At 36.3% G+C, this 18022-nt stretch overlaps 1 protein-coding gene across 1 annotated transcript in view; it reads right to left on the minus strand.

Annotated features, from left to right (window-relative positions):
* The window catches only part of LOC129360427 (protocadherin Fat 2-like), an 87069-nt gene that overhangs the window by 21427 nt on the left and 47620 nt on the right, over positions 1–18022 (minus strand). The window contains 7 exon segments of the mRNA XM_055030632.1: positions 2267–2410; positions 2505–2642; positions 3410–3621; positions 12283–12672; positions 16213–16446; positions 16901–17054; positions 17581–17780. Coding sequence (XP_054886607.1) covers positions 2267–2410; positions 2505–2642; positions 3410–3621; positions 12283–12672; positions 16213–16446; positions 16901–17054; positions 17581–17780 — 1472 coding nt within the window.

An 18022-nucleotide genomic window follows, 5' to 3' on the forward strand; every position in this document is an offset into this window, starting at 1 on the left:
AACCCCGAGGCTTCACTGAAGTTAAAGATAGACTGTAATTGAACACCATGTTTGTCTGCAAGAGTTACTCTCTAGGAAATTACTCAGAATGAGGAATTAATCCTGGTACATTTAAATGTCTTCAGATTGTTTTCACTGCTCAGTGGAGACAACCTTCCTCAGCGATGTAGAATTTATCTTGATTTATATCTCCTGTGGCTTTCTCTGTGGTGGTTCTGGGATCCAAAATGAATCACTTGTCAAACTGCTAGTTTTAGTGAAGACTTCAAACTCAACTCCAGCCCATAGTGGCAGCTTCACTTCCCCACAACAGATGTGCCTCTCGTAAAAGCAGACATCTGAAGGTGACAAATAGTCAAACAAAGACTGTAGTTAACTGCCAAAAAGGAAATCCAGGCCGCTGTCGACCTGCAGCACCTGTCTGTAAAAATTAACAACTCCTCAGACCGTCTGCAGCCGCATCCATCTGCTCACTGCAATCAGAGCGCCTTGATCAGGCAGAGCTGGCGTTAGCACATGGGAGCATTTCAAAGACTTTGGATTCATCCACAGACGACATTTGGCAAAGTTTGGTCTCATGACCAAGCTTTCCGGATGGTGTGAAGAGAGCTGGCAAACCTGCAGCAGTCAAAGTGATGAAGAGTTGGCAGATAAAACACTATCAATGAGCAACAACCACAGGGAGCCAGGAGCAGATTTATAAACAAACAAACACAGCCACGTGGAAAACTGAAACATTGTGAAATACATGTGTTCCCAGGAGCAAAGATGCAGGTAAATTGCCCGTTAAATGTTTTTTTCCACCTCAGCAGATGTGGCTGTGTAATAAAAGGTTTAAAGCAAAAAGGTTGAGCACAGTGACAATCATGATAGCTGATCCCTCTGATGTTGTAATTCAAAGTCCAGAAAATGTATTTTTATTTCTGTGAGGTGACATTATGTGTCTTTAAAGGACCTTTTAAATAAAAGTATATAATTATTATTATTATTATTATAAGTACCTATAATACTACGAAGAAGGACGTTGCCATCGTTATTGCTTCACGTGGTGGCAGACTTCCTGGTGTTTATACTAATTTACCTATGTATGTATTTGTGGGTGGCAATTGAGCAGACCAGCAGCTGCGCTCTATTTTCCTTCAAATTAGGAATTATAAAAGAAATGTGCGCAGCCATGTCTGTGCGCACGGCTTTATGCATCTGATTTTTTTGTGCGCTGCACTTTTCTAAATTTTTCTGTACGCCAGGTTTTAGTGTGAAAACTGCACATTCTTTTATGCATGAGGCCCCAGAACACTGGTGGTTTTATATAATATATATATATATATATATATATATATATATATATATATATATATATATATATATATATATATATATATATATATATACATATATATATATATATATATATATATATATATATATATATATATATATATATATATATATATATATATATATATATATATATATATATATATATATGGAGCGGTGGCTTATTCCTGGGTGTTCTTACATCTCCTGATGTATCGGTTCATGACAGTTTGTCGAAGCTGTGCTTTGTGTGTGCAGCGGGGTGTGCAGCCACTTTTTGTTTGTTTAAGCAACAGACGTGGAAGATCTCTAGGCACAAAACAGTGGCTGCAACAAATCAAAACACAGTGGTAAAACCTGTTCAAACGTGTATATGGTTCCTGAAAGGGTCAAATCAATAAAAAGTACATAAAAGACAAGCTGTTTAAAAAGATGACTTCTTTCTCTTTCCTTTTCAGGCCTGCAAAAGGTACATCTAAAGCACTAAAAGAGGACAACAGAAATCAAGGTCATTGGTGACTTAATGAGTTACTGAGTTTGCATCAACTTAATACACATAATATTTTTGTGTCTTTTTTATTTCAAGCCCTTATACTTCTCTCAAGCACTTGAGTACTTCTCAAAAAATCCTTTTGTAGAGGAACGCTGAATGCAAAGTGTAGGCTGAACTTGTTCTTTCATGCCAGCAGCAATGCTGATGGATCATCTAGACAAAATGTACAGCAGCCAACATGTGGTGGCCCACGCCGAAAACAACACACACACAAAAAAAATTTAAACTGTTTTTGAAAGTATGAGGATTACCATAACATGGATAATGGAATATCTACACAGACATATCTTTTAGGATTCAGCAATTAGCTGGATAAACATTAAATAAGCCATGTTCCACCAAATATGTCTGATGCTTTCTGTGAATAAGCTTAAGAAAACTTTCAGGTTGTCGTACCTGCAGCACTAGATTGTGGTTGACCTGAGAGAAGACAGGTGGGTTGTCGTTGACGTCCACGATAGTGATGGTGACGAGGACTGCTGATGACAGAGGGGGCATGCCCTCATCTGCTGCCTGCACTGTCAAAGAGTAATGAGGGATCTGCAAAGGAGAAATCAGGGTTTGACTAAACACTTTTTGTTTTATTGTCATTCGATGTTTTTCTTTCTTTTTTTTGTATTTCACACATACTGACCTCTTCTCTGTCCAGTGCTGTGTGGACAGAAATTTCACCGCTGCGAGGGTGGATGGAGAACTGCTGCTGCTGATCTCCACTAACAATTGAGTATCGAAGCAGATTATTGATTGGACCATCCAGGTCTGAAGCTGTTACCTGATAAGAATGAAAGAATAGATCATAAACACCACAGTCAAAGCAAATATATTATCTGCCACATTGCCTGGTAATATGACAATATGGCAGCTAATATTGCCATTTTATCTGCTGCTGTCCTGATGAGACGTCATGTGGCTTAATCTGGTTTCTGCACCTTTCTCACCTGAATGCCTGATCAATACATAAGATCAAACTGTTGTCAGTACTCTCTGCTCGACTCATTCGTCACCTCCTGTCATTTTGTGTATTTGTGTAAGATCACTTCTCCTTCCACTGCAATTAAATATTACCTGATGAAATGTTTTATTTGGTTCACAATTATCTGTTTTGTGTATGCATACATGTCATAAATGATCAAATCTCTGCTTCATTCACTTTTCATTGTGCAACCTGGTTTTTTACACTCGACTCAAAAATTCTGCCAGATTTCTCATATGAGGTTTTGTACAGGAATTTATTTTGAATTTCACCTTCCGCTTCTTTTTAATTTAAAGAAATAACAATAACATTCAAGGAAACTGTTATTTCCTTAAAATAACAGTTTTAAGGAATTACATTTTTTTAAATAAACTTATTATTATCAAAGGAGTCTGTTATTTAAAAAGGCACTTTAAACTATGATACATTCACTTAAAGCTGCATTCTAATTTATTGAATGCAGAACTGCAGTATTTATAGAATATTAGTATTTATTATTTAGATGTTTTCTCTTTTATTATTTCTCCAGTTTAATTATATTGCAATATATTGGACTTATTCCTTACTTTCATAACCAGACTTCCAGGTGTCAGATCCTCTAGTATCTCAGCGCTGTAATCGCCCTGTCTGAACACCGGTGCGTTATCGTTCATGTCTGTCACATTGATGATAACCATTGTGATGTCACTGAGGGAAGACTTTCCACGACTCCCTTCCACGGACAGGTAGTACTCCCTGGACACCTCGAAGTCCAGCGGGGCCATGAGGGTGAGAAGGCCTGTAAGATGACGACACAAAGACCAAGTTTGATGGCAGTCACTTTGAACAGCAGAGCAAAAATCTGATGTCTGACTGACTGACAGAGCGCTGTCTTGCGTCCATGATGACCGCAGTTCACACTTGACTGCTATCATAAGAACAAAAAAGTGCTGAAGGGTTTCCCACATCTGTTCTGCTTTCCCTTTAATGTGATTCAATTAAACTTTTAAAGCGCAGACTCAAAAAGTGAACAACTGGGAGGACATAGTGAAGAGTACAAAACTTTCTATCTTTAGTCTTCCTCTACTTTAGACAATTTCAGGATCTTTTGTTCTGATGGTTTTGCGATGGTATTATTACCTCCACAGCACAAGAAAGTGTATTCTGATGCGATTGTATTTTCAAAATTTTTTTTATTTAATTTTAATGTTTTTTTAGAGTGTTAAGTGAGTTCTCCTATTTATATACTAAAACTTTAAACAGCTCTGTGATGCCTTTTCTACAATTGATGGAAATAAATTCAGGCTCAGGATAGAAAACATTAATTTTATTGCAATATAAAGACTAGTTAACTTGATGTTTACTTGCTATACATTGCACAATACTCACGTGAGAACTGCTGCATAAAGTTATGAAGACATCAGTTTATTTTACATCTTCACAAATCTCAGCAACCTTCCTTTTTATCTGTTTCCCCAGCATTTATTTTGTCTTACACATTTGAACAGTCATCACAACCTCCTATACAAACTGTGATCTGCCTGACTACACTTGAGACTGAAATGCAGCGTCAATCTTATATGGACTGACAGGCATTTTATGATCTTTAAATGGGTGTTCTCGTCGTGAGCGGAATGTGTTTGGACGGTGATATTTTCCATAAGTCAAACACATTCTGTGGCATCATGTGGTGTAACTGAGCTCAGTAAAGCTGTTAGTTTAACCTTTAAAGAGACATATATCTCTCCACAAATGCCTGCTGTCTGTGAGCATGTTGTCATCCTCATGTGAAGCCCAACATCAGTTTATGGAAACAGCTAAAGGAGTTAAGATGTAACTACAAAAGGAGAAAATATGTTTTTTGTTGCTAAAAGAACCAAACCAAGCGATCCTTACATTATTAATGAGCAGTCTATGCCTATGTGCTGACTGCTATGTTAGTTTTTTAGTTTCTAATATTGACTAATGGTTCATTGGTCACTATTGACAGCTCACAGAAAGAGAATAGATAGTTTTATGACAACATCCTTGATCAAATTCACTTAACTGACACAGCAAAGTTCAATTAAAATGTTTCTGTGGACATTATACTTTTAAAAGACATCATTTAAAATACTTTATACAATAATTTTGACATAAAAGATCATAAAAATGTTAAATATTGGCAGCTAAATTGATAATAAAATTTAATTTTCAGAGACCAAACTGGAAACAATATTTTATATTTCTGAACTGGCAACAGATTTAACGAGATTGTAATTTGAGGGATAATGTCTTGGCACCAAACAAATTCCTTATTAGTTTTAGAATGAGTATTTCTTTGAGTCAATGGATAACATCATCTCCTATTAAAACATCTTCTTTTTCCCCATTTCAATCAACATGATACTGGCTATGACGGAAAATATGAAACATCCTTGGCAAATATATCCACCTCTCGTCATCAGAAAATAAGCAAAACATGTTTGCCTTTCTTGGAGCAGTACCAATAAAGACCCTTAATCCAAAACCATGCAGAAAAAAATAGAATTACAGCCTGCAGCTCTAACTCCAGAACATCCTGATCCACTCATTAACTACAGTCCAAAGCACAGATCTAAACAAAAAAACAACTCTAGTTAACTTTTAGTGAGCTCACACAAACCCACAGTGGTTTCAGTGTTTGGATATGGGACACAACTTTTTCTGTTTTTGTTACACTGAGCAAGTGTGAAGCAATAGAACGTTTCATTGTGGGCATATTATCCCACACAGAGCCGGAGCGCACCTACCTGCTGCAGCTCGTCATATCTAGCAGAGTGTGGGTGAAACATACTCCCAGTTTTGGGCTGCCAGCCAGTCTGCCAAAAGACACCTTATTAAGAGAGAACAAAAATAGGCTCCAACAACACGAAACAACCATCCGCCACTCTGCTAAAATCGAACATCTCCATGTTTCAGAGAGTAAATTATTTGTGCCCTATACAAAGAACATAGGTCTCATTTTATTTATTTTTTTTAGATAAAGGGGTTTTCTGCAGCTAGTTTTAGTCAAAATGATCCAGGGCGTGTAATTTATTCATTTGTTGTTGTTTTGATTTACAATCCAACTGTGAAAATGCAGGCTGGGATCCTGTTTTCCCTTTTGTATAAATAAAACACATCCTTTCTCTTTTTTTGCTGAATTCCTACTGAGAGGTCTCTGCTTGTTTATAATTTGTACTATTCCAAGGTTCCTCCACTTCTTATTCTTAAACTAAATATTATTGGAAGAACCGTAAATCAGTTTTCATATGTGTAAGAAATCAACAGTGGTGATATATATAAGCTGATCCAATAGAAATAACGTCAACTACTTTGAAATCACTTAACTCAGTGAGACAGCAAAAGTGCGTCCATCGAGCCAAATATATTACTGGCAAGCAGTTTGGATGCATGCCACCCGAAATACCTTCCAAACACTTGATCCAAACAGTTCTTAGCAATTGTGTACATATTATAATTTCAGTGATGATCGTGACTAAATATATTGTGCAGCTATAATGATGAGAAAGAGGTTACTAAATGAAAAACCTGCTAAAATACTGAAAAAATAGCAAACTAAATCACTTTAAATTAAAACAAAAATGACTTAATTACAAATAGAAGACTACATAAATCTTAACTTTCAAAACCAAGATAGAAAAATCAAACCTAGTCCCTTATCATTTACACATGGCACAAAAGTCCTTCTATAGAACCAATTCTGCATAGAGAACAAGCACCCAAGTGCTCAGCTAAACAATAAATCAATACGCTTCCCTCACACTGTTCTATTTTATAGTAGATAATATATTAACTTATGACTGACTTTCTTTTTCACATCACTCACAAGATTGTGCCTAAAATAAGTACCATCTTTAATTTCAACAGCAGTGAAATTACAAAAACAAAACAACTCCTTAGTGCTAAACTGTAAAAAAACAAGCAAAAAAAACAGAAACTAAATTAAATAATACAAATTGCTCTAGGTAAAATCATCAGATTTGTTGTAAAGAAATTGAGTGCATAGTATTTCATCTCTGTCCTCAGGCCAATGGCACTGTTTCTGGTAAGAAGCCTTTTCTAATACTCTCAGTTGTAGCTGGCATGAAATCCAAGCGCCTGCTGGTTGATGGCCACTTAAGAAGTTTATAGTTAGGATGGTAAATGTTCTTCATTATGTGCCCTGGATCCACATCGTTGAATCAAGATGTCTCAAAGGTCAACCTACGTAGAGCTTTTGTCTTGTGAGTTATAATTCCTGTACCAGATGGTGATATCTTTAGAAACTACTGAGTAGCAGAAATGAAGAAGGTTTACAGTGCCAGTCCTGTGGAGATATTATACATTTTCAGTCTTTTTAGACAGAGACACTATTCCTTCTTTACTGGGCAGGTTTGTATACTCCAGGTTAGATCCTATGAGATATAGAGTCCAGGGCAGGTGGTAAGTAGTTTATCCTACTTCTTTCTTCTGAAGTCCACTGTCTGGTTTTATATTGAGATTAAATATTTTCTCCACAGAGTTTTGATGTTGATTGATATTAAGAAATCCCACAGTGGTGTTAGGGCTGAACTGGAATCAAAAGAGTATCAAGAATAGAAGTTGACTTAAAGCATGTCCTTGGGAGGCTCCCATGTAAAACATGTTGGTTTTACAATTACCAACATGTAATTGTAAAACATGTTGGTAATTGTAAAACTGTATATGCAGTTTTTTATATTTTTCTTCTGCTGAACATCCAGCCGCCATTAGGTGGCACGAATCTCCACTTCCTTGAGCTTTTTTTATTAAATACCAAGCTGTGATAGATCAACCAGCAAACAGGAGTAATAGCCCTAAAACGACATAATTTAAAATAAGTCTTTATTTTAAAAAACTTTCCACAAAGTGAAAGAAGGAGGTTTGTACTTTTGTTTATTGTTTGACATGGCAGCTTACTGGGGCCCTGCAGAGAGAGAGCATAAATGATTCAGTGAAAGGATGAGGTTTTTACATATCTGGGCCAAACCACCAGATAACACATCTGGTGATACACATCGATTTTAAACATTTTCTAAAGTGAGCTTTAGGGATCAGACTGGAAGCCACAGTTTCGCAGCTTGTCTCTGGAGTTTTCGTGGATCCCTCTTACTGCAGCAGAGGTGTTTGTGCACGTACAGTAATTATGTTAATGTTTTTGATTCCCTGTTATAACCCTGCAATGTAGTAAGCCTTTGATATAAACATACAACAGGAGTTTTTTTCTTTCTACTGCCAGGTTTCTATCAGTATGGACTTGTTTCACAGTTTTGCTCCGAGCAGTAAACTCATTCCACACAGCATGAAGTGACATCCCACAGAGTAACTGAGTGAGGATTGTTTGTCACTGACAGCTTCTATGCTTCTACTTCTCGCACATTTATTGTGAATACAAACAGCAGTGCTTTGAGAAGCTGCAGCAAAGGCTGTTAAAACCTGTAAGAAGCTGCAGGGAATTAATTTGTTATTAGCTACAAACAATAAAAACCAACTGAGCTCACTTTGCTTTCACTGGAACACAGAGTTCAAAAAAGATTAGTACAAATCTTAAATTTTTTAAATGTGCAGATAAAATCTTGTGCTGCCATAAACAGTTGAGGATTAAGTTGTTGAGGATTGTCAAGTTGTTATCTATTCCTGAGGTGACAGTTTGTAGGAAAAAGAGTGGTGATATTTTTTCATTTAAAATAACATTTGATCTACAGCTGCATATACTGGTTTACTCAACTATGTTCCCTATAAAATCATCCATATTTTGTTCCCAAAGGTGTGACAAATATTTGCATTTAGTCAAATGCAATTACACTATTTACCGCAATTAAATCTTTTCTAATATCTTATTTCCAGATTTTTATGCACAGACTAAACCTGCTTTGACAAAAAGTTTGCCTCAGTCCCAAGTCTGTTTGTGACACTTAACAGGTTTTTTGTATTTTGCTCCACCCAAGTCTCACAAGCATCCTCAGAGCATGATGCTGCCACTGTTGTGCTTTATCAAGAGGATAGTGTGTTAGGTGTTGGTTTGCAGGGTTGATTTTCTGCCACACACACGATGCTGCATGTAGGCCCAAAAGTTTCTTTTTCTGTTCCCCTCTTCTTCTAGGCCACCTTCCCTTCATGCATTCCAGCAAACTGCAACTTAAAATTCTCTTATCTTTGAAGCAACACTGACCCTCTTCCATGCAGGATCTATCCTCACAATCGATTTACGGCATGCATTCATTACTTATTGATGGAATGAACAGTGCTTTGTTCAAAACTTGGGGCATTGTTTTATAATCTAAGCCTGCTTTAAAATGTTTCACAATTTCCTCTGTAACCTTTATGGTGTGTTTTTTGGTCTTCATGATGCTTTTTGTTCTGTAATATTCTCTGAAGACTTCACAGAACAGCTGCATCTATACTAAGATTAAATTACAAATTAGTTAACTTCTGAAGGCAAATGGCTGCACTCAATTATGTGCAGAAGTAGCAGAGGAAAGGGCTTGAATGCTAATGCGTACCACACGCCGTGATTTTTACCTGTAGATGTATGCCTTTATTGTCCTTTCACTTCACTGTTCTTCACAGTTCTCAGTGTTGGTCTATTACCAAATCATCCAATAGAATAACACATGGAAGATACTGGCATTTACATAAAAATAAATAAATAAATAAATAAAAACTTCAAAGGACAAGGCGCTTTTTGCAAGATGGTGTAAAAACTGCACAGTGGAGACATTAAAAAATACAAATTTAGCTTCATTCAGCAAGCATAATATTTATATTTCCTTGTATTAATATTTTTGATTTTAAATTCTCAGAACAGCAAAAAATATGTGGTACATTGTCCTCTTTTCAGTCATACAGTCCTTCAATTTGTTTTAAACCTATTCATAGATTTACTGAAAGTACTTTCATTTTTTCACAATTTGTTGGTTGATCAAAGCCCAATCCAACTTTCAGGCATGAAATATTTGCCCTTCATGCTGAATTGAAACAATGAACTATTTACTTCTGGAAAACTGTAGACTCACAGAACTTTGTTGAGTTATTTCTCTCTTACCCTGCTTTTGAAGATAAACTCACCTATTTGTCACATGATTAGTTTATCTTTCCTGATGATTCAGTGAAATATTAAGCTGCCAAGAGGGCTAGACCCAATCCATCTGGCTCCTATATCAGACAAGACAAACTGCTTGTCTGCTAATATTGGAAAAACACCTCCAGATCCACTGCCAGTGTGAGATTTACTGACCACAGCTATGTCCTTTATAGCCAACTTGGAGATGCTTGCTTATCATGCAAAGGATCCATAGTTCTTTCAAAAATCATATAATATAAATTATCTAGTGTATTCTTCACCAACCAGTGAGTGGATGATGCTTTTGAATGATGTTTTATCAGGTCAACAGCAGATATTACAGTTGTTTTTAGGGTCTTTAACTATTTACACTTGGGAGATTCAGGGGGGATGCAGGCTGCTGAGCTTCTGCTGCTGTTCCTGCATGCCTTTCACAGCAGGAGATTCACGCTCACAGCTGGAAGTAACACAGAGTAATATCTGGGAGGAGCGCAGAGGTTGCAGGAGATGATGGAAAAATGCTCTGTGGGATTCTCAGTTTTGTTTACAGCATGCTGGCAAATGAGTCCCACTGAAAACTATTTTAGTGTTTACTGTGTAACACAGAACATTTTAATTAGAATAAACTATTGCTGAATTAATTAGAATGAATATTTGCAACAAAGGAGTAAACCACGGAGGTAGACAATATGGCCTATAAACAATTTCACAATGTCTGCAGAAAAAAGGGGTTTGGACATTCGAGTGCTCTGTAATTGGTTACATTCTAGTGACTTTGTGGGATCTCTGCTTGTTTTTAGATTAGATTTTCATAATTTGGAAACCTGGAAGATCAGCTCATGTTACAAAATTATTCTAATTGTGATTGTGGATTATGTGAAACATAGCAAATAATTTTTTTTTTATTCACTGTCTTTTTATTTTTTCTTGTTTTGTTTTTGTGTGCAACCGTAAGAGAGCAAACATTTAGTTAAAATTGGATTTATGTCCCTTTTTTAATAACAGCACATGTAGTCATGACTGTAGAAATTGCTCCATGTTTGGAATATTGTGAGTATGGGACAAAGAGAGCAAAAATTAGGGATTTGCAGGTATTTAAATTATTCATATTATTCAACAAAGTCAGAAATTTACTTTTTGTAAAATAACTTTTGTTCTTCGAAATGAAAATGCTAGATATAATATATTGAATATACCTTAGGTTGTTTAATTAGGCTCTGCAAAAATCAGTTTTTTTTTTCTATCAGTTGTTTTGAAAGACATTAATTAGTGAAGCCAACACTAATTAATGTGTTTCAAACTCCAATAATTACATAAAGCATTGCATAAAAGTGTAAACATTTTCTGCAATGTTTACTGTGAACAAAATTTATTCATGATGCTTTAAATTCAATATACAAAGTCGTAAATCTTAAACTATATTTCAACTTAGATATCACAGAGGTAATTCTACATTCTCAAGAGTCTCAACAAATTTATTTTCTTGTCAGTCTTGCTTGTCCTTCCTATTTAAAACATGAGAAGGCTGAATGCAGGATATCTTTCAGACAGCCTTGAAAGAAAAAAAAAAACAGACGTGTTTGAGGTAAACTTTGAATGTTTCTGACTTTTAATTATACATCATACTTCTACATTACACACTTTATTCATAATTTTCCCCAAAGCATTTCACTCTGTTGGCATCACAGGGGAAGGTTGGCTTTTGCATATTAATACAGGTGGAATACTTGTTAATTTATTTGAGAAAAATCCTAATTGCTATATTCCGTTGACAGTTTAGTAAAAAAAAAAAAAAAAAAAAAAAAAAAAACATGAGGCCTCCAGTCACCTTGAAGGAAATCAAATCAAAATCTTTTTTCTCCAGATCAAAAGTTTCAGCTCCCTGGTTTGTCTTTGTTGTACGAATACAATGCACATGAATTATCCGCACAATAAACTGCTGGCACTCCATTCATCATTCAGATATTTATACACTATGGAAGAACGTTCTCACAGTAGCAAATTTGCTATTGTTCCACTCATGAAATACTCTTTAAGTTTTACAGACCGGAAACTTTCTGATTCTTTTGTGTTTAATTACACATATTTTTTCTATTGTTCTTCTTAGAGATATTTATATGTGAAAAGCTAAAAATGTGTGTATTTTAAAATAAATTGGTTTATTTTGTAAAATGGCAAGTCTACATATTTGTTTTGTTCCTTATCATATCTTTTACAATTAATATTTTTTGTAATCATATTTAATTTGAAAGTTTATGAACATTTTTAATTCATAAACAGAATAGTCCTTACAACCCAGTGAAGAAACATATTTTTTAAATTCACCTCAGAAAATGAAATCAGTTTTTAAATCTGAGGACAAAAAACAGTTCTGACCTGTTTGTGAGTCCAGGTGGAAGCGGCCATCTTCGTTTCCTGAGACGATGCGGTACACGATGGGATCCGGACCACCGCCGTCTCTGGTAAGCGCTGACACGCTCAACACCTCGGACCCGACCACCAACGACTCTGAAAGCTGGGCGGTGTACTCCGAGCTCAGGAACACTGGTTGATAGTCATCGAGGGAAACCACATCCACTGTGACCGTGGCAACAGAGTACAGGTGGCGAGGCAGGCCACGGTCGGCGGCCTTAACCTTCAACTCAAATGTTGGTGGGGTGTCGGAGGTCAGAGGTCGCTCCAGCCGCAGGACTCCAGAGAACTCATCCAGAGAGAAGAAACCACGGTCTCCAGCCAGCATGGAGTACTTAACCTCAGAGTTGATGCCTGCAAAACAGAAATTTTGAAGTACTTAAGCTCAAACATGAAGAATAAACATACACGAGAAACTCAACCAAATTTAACCTCCGTGTGCAGAAACATTAGTTTTTTTTTATTTAAATATTTTGAAAAACTTCTAATAGTTTAATAAAGATCTTATATTTTAAAATTTATTTTAATTGGAAATAAAACAAAAGATCAATAATTCTCTGATGAGACTGTTAAATGACGTAAGCTGTTGTCTGAGACTGTTCCTTAAAAGTCTAAAACGCGGTGGAGGAGAAAAACTTAAAGAAATTAACTACAATTGAAAGTATTATTGAAAATAAGCATAGAAACGGTTGAAAGTGGTATTTTAAGGAGTAAAATACCTCTAAACAATGGTTAATCCTCAGTCGTTCACTATTATTATTGAATCTCATTTTAAAGACAACTTTCATCTTTGAAAGTTGCTAAAAAGAAAAAAGGGGCAGAGAGAAAAATGCCTCTAACTGAGATTTGAATTGGATTAAAATTTAGCAGCCTTTATATATATGGAGCATCTTTTCCATTCATGTTTTCACAGATATTACCATCAGTCAGTTGCAAGTTTTAGATAAATTATTTCCTGGACAAGCTCCCGCCTTTCCTGCCCCTAAACCAATTCAGAATGCAAGAAATTATCTGAGATTATGTATCAAGATCAAATGCATTGCTATTTCATGTAAAGCATGTCACTCTCTTTTATGCAGTAAACAAGATAATAGGTAATAACTCAACAGATGGGGGCACCAAATCCTCTTTTCAGGTCATGAATAAATCAATGCAAAAGCTGTTCAGCGACTACTCATAAGGTCTCTGAAAAAACTCTGACCACAGCATAAGTCTTGTAAATTAACTTAATTTTCAAGTCCTTATTTTCATCAAGGCATTTCACATAAACATTCAAGCATGGAAACTTAAGTCACACCAGGAAGTTTAGGTGTTCTGCAGAAGATTAACTGGACAAAAGTTTGAAAGATGATGGTTAAGCAGTTTGTCTTTCTGTTGCCATGACAGAAAACACATTTTGGTGTATTCCATTCAAAAACTAAGATTTGTTCTCATAACCGTCTCGATCTTTAAAAGCCAGCAGCTAGATTTGAAAAGTTTACTTATGCTTGCTCATTAAGAAAATAAATCTCAGAAGAAGCAAACTGATGCACCAGTAGATGAAGTAAAGCCTCAAGCAGGCCGGTCTTTGTCTCATCTGTGAGAAACCTGTGAGAGCAGGAAAAGACAAGCTGCTGCACATCCAAAGGAGTGGCTGAGCTGCCAAAGTATGCCTTGTAAATAGTATGTACCAGCTAGTTTATGGGCAGACTGTTTGATCACTTTCTTTACATTTGCCCTTGCATCAGAGTTTGACCATAAACCTTTCAACACTCAAACTGTAAACAGACAAACGCATCTGTGCAAACTGGTCTCAGCTACAAGTTTTTAAAGACAAAAAACTTTTTCCTTAGGTTCCCCAGCGGTATTAACTATGTATGTACAAAAATGGTGTCATTTATTATTTTAGAAACGACATAAACTATGCACAAATCTTTATCTTTATTAACAGAAAAAACAACATTAAGTGGCCCCCACAACATTGCAATATAAAACAACTGTTGAGAACACACACTGTGAGGGTGAGAAGTTCTCTTGTAATGAAATCTTGGCGAGAGAGAGGGAGAAAAAGACAGCAAGAGACAGAGAAAGACAGAAAAAAATCTAGAATAAACACTATTTGCTACTTCACCGACATGTTGTGAGTTGCTTCCCACTGAGGGTGGCCTTACCACATCTGGATGCTGCCATAAACTTTTTTACCTTGGTTCAAATAACCGACTGGTGCATGTCTCTTGACCACATATGACTGAGAACATTTTTCCATATTGAACATTTGAAACTAGATATGGAAACTAAATCTAAAAATAGAAAGAGGTCTCTTAATTTCATGCAAAATAAAGCAACAGAAAACAAGACATTTTTTTCCAAAATAAGAATAAAAATGTAAAATATGTGACACTAAATATTTTGTAATCATTAAACTCCAGGTGTTTCAAAAAGAGATAAATGAGACTATTGGCTTTTCAACAACTCTTTCAACTGAAATGAAAAACTGAAATTTTCTTTCACTGTTGATCAAAAACAAGTTAGTAGGTATTCAAGGTCCTTTGTGTTACCATCAGCAGCTATTTCCATGACCCTTAGATAATCTCCTTATCTACTCATTGTCTGTCAAGGCACCATACAGAAACAAAATATCCTGGATAAGAGTGGTGATTGCAGTTTTAACTGATTGCACAAGACAGTAACAATCTGACACATATAGATGCATGATTATGTCCCTGCTTTCCACTTTGTAACAAACACAATCAGTTTACACTGATGTGAAGGAATGAACCCTAGATATTTATTCTTCAGAAGACCGTTTTCTTTACATGGTCATATTTAGTATTTAGAGTTTAGTATGGAGTATTTCACTTTATAGTCAAATCTTCTATGTTTTTTACAATAACTATTTTTACTGATCTTATAAGTGGGGAGCTTTCCATTTGAATGTGGCTCAAAGTGAAATAACAGTCAGAGGTTTTTCGGTGCAGTAGCAGATGACAATTACCTTGAAAGCAGCTGCAAGTGCAACTAAACACTGCTTTTTGGTTGACTGAAGAGCTCAAACTTCCTGTTCAAGTTGCAGATCTCAAGTGATGATTTAAACTTGTTTGTATGTTGAATTTAGCACTCAGAACAAGATGAAGTGATTGACTTAAAATAAACTATCTACATACCTCCACCATCCCCTCAAAAAAAAAAAAAGAACACACACACACACACACAAAATTGGGGCTTATCTGTAAACAACCCATAAAACAGTGTTATGCATCAATATGTTTGGTTGTTACACTGGGATTAAAGAGGTAGTTACACTCAGCAAGTTATGATTTTAGACAGACTGAGAGTTGGTACTGAAAACACAATGAAGTGCCAGCATGAAAGAAGAACACTGTTAAAGCACACAAGGGTGTAAAAAATTTGATCAAGTGATGAAATGAACTGAATTTATAAAACTCAAAGCACTTAATACTAAAGCCCCAGTCATCCTTTTAAACTCAATAATATGCACACATCCATGCACCGATACACAAATCGACAGGCACCTTGGGGTTAAGTACCGTCCCTGGGGTTAGGTTTGTTTCAAACATGGCAGAAGGACGTTTGAAACCAACTTACAATTTTCAGATTTTCAGCTCATGAGGTTAAGTGTTAAGAGAATTAAATCTCTGTGCAGAGAGCTGGAATGACATAATGTATCAAGGGGGAGTTTCGGAAGAATTAACTCTGTTGCAAATGGATTAGCATGTCATTATGTTTGGGATCAGCAAAAACATGCTTATACCCATACATGTTATAGACTTACAAAGCCAGGCTTCTGATACCAGGCCAAATGTTTAATCTCAGCATGTTGGGACCTGGGGAACACAATACATTGCTCTCACCGAGCTGAAAACCTCCCATTTCTAAACGTCAGCAGTTGCTCACCTGTGTCTGGGTCCCTGGCGTAAATGACAGCGATCGGCGTGCGAACCGTAGTGTTGTCGAACACAGTGACCTCGTAGTGACTAGAGGAGAAGAGGGGTGGGTTGTCGTTCATGTCCTGGGTCATCAGCAGGATGTCGGCCTGACAGGACCGACCACCGCCGTCAGTCGCCTTTGTCACCAGGTTGAACTCCAAATGAGTTTCACGGTCCAAAACGGCCAGAGTGAACAGCTCACCTGAAGGCAGGTGGATTCCGAAATAGTTAATCACCAAACATCACAATTTTATATGTAATTAAAAAGTATTTTATTCTTATCGAAATTTAAATATGTTTATCTACAGTGAAATTGGCATTTATCATTCCAAAGGATTCTCACAATTTAGGTATTAGTACTGTGGAAAAAGTTTGGGAACACATCTTGAAATGTAAATTTGTGACCTCCAATACATTTTCGTATTATTTCACAGTGAAAGGGATGATTGTTCTCAGAAGGACATGACAAAACATCTAGTTTATCTGTAAAATCAGGAGTGCGAATTTTAGGTGAGGATAAATGTTATGGCAGAATGAAAGGAATTGATATCAGTGATTTGCTGGACAATAACAATTGCTTTGGCTCCTATTAGCTCATTACAGCTGCAGATTGTTGATGTTATCACCATCCCAGACACTCACAGACACCATCATACCTGTTCTTGGATCCAGATGGAACTTATCTGCGTCTGGACCGTGCAGTGAGTACGAAATCTCGCCATTTGCTCCCACATCTGGATCTGAAGCTGAAACTTTGAGAACAAACATCCTTGGTGGCGAGTTCTCCATTACCCCCTCTGTGTACATCAGCTAGAGACAGAGGATGAGAAAAATAATCAGGTGGCGCTGAGAGGATAACATGCTGCCACAGTGTTTACAAGCTTCAATCATTTTAGACGTTTTTAGCAAACAGTTGAGAAATGCTATTTTCAATAAATTAGACTCATATGTCAGATTAAAAGCATCCTTTCACTAATAAATAAAGTTTATTAGTGATATTTTAATAACTAACTTTATTTAAAAAAAAAAAAATATATATATATATATAACATATATATATATATATATATATATATATATATATATATATATATATATATATATATATATATATATATACACCCGCACAACTTTTAAATTGTCCTAGATATCTTTTATAAACATTTAGTGCAATAGCGCAAGTACTGCTGTACAAACAGCACTCCTCTTTTGTAATTCCCTGTGAAAGAAGATCCTGACAACAAATCTGGGACTGCCTAACCAAATTTACTGAGAGGATCAACAAAGTATCTGAGAAGCAATCGCTTTTTGTCAGTGATGCTGTGAAACGACTCACCTGTTCACAAACTGGACTGTTGTCGTTTGTGTCCAAAACATGAACATCAACAGTAACCGGAGCCTCAAACTTCCCATCAGTGGCAGTCACCCTTAATGTGTATCGGCCTTTGGTCTCTCGGTCCAGGTTCTCCTTCACAATCAGACCCCACTGACCTTCGTCCTCCTGGACGATGGCAAACTGGCCCAATGGGTCTCCATCTGCAAGAGGAAAAAAAAAAGAAGTTGCGTCATGTTTTTGAATCTGACGATTCGATTGTCATTGCAGCTGAAAATATTTTGTGATTCTCCAATTGTTTCATAGCTGCTACTGTCCTGCTAATGTTTGAGATAGATTTTTTTCTACATTACACTTGCAATTTTAGATTCTGTTTTCTCATAATGACACACACACCTTGTCGGACAGGTGATGTGTGTTGGCAAGGGCTTAATTAAAGGTTTCT

Source organism: Poeciliopsis prolifica, unplaced genomic scaffold (genome assembly GCF_027474105.1).
Source record: "Poeciliopsis prolifica strain line A6 unplaced genomic scaffold, Auburn_PproV2 SCAFFOLD006, whole genome shotgun sequence".
Lineage (NCBI taxonomy): Eukaryota > Metazoa > Chordata > Actinopteri > Cyprinodontiformes > Poeciliidae > Poeciliopsis > Poeciliopsis prolifica.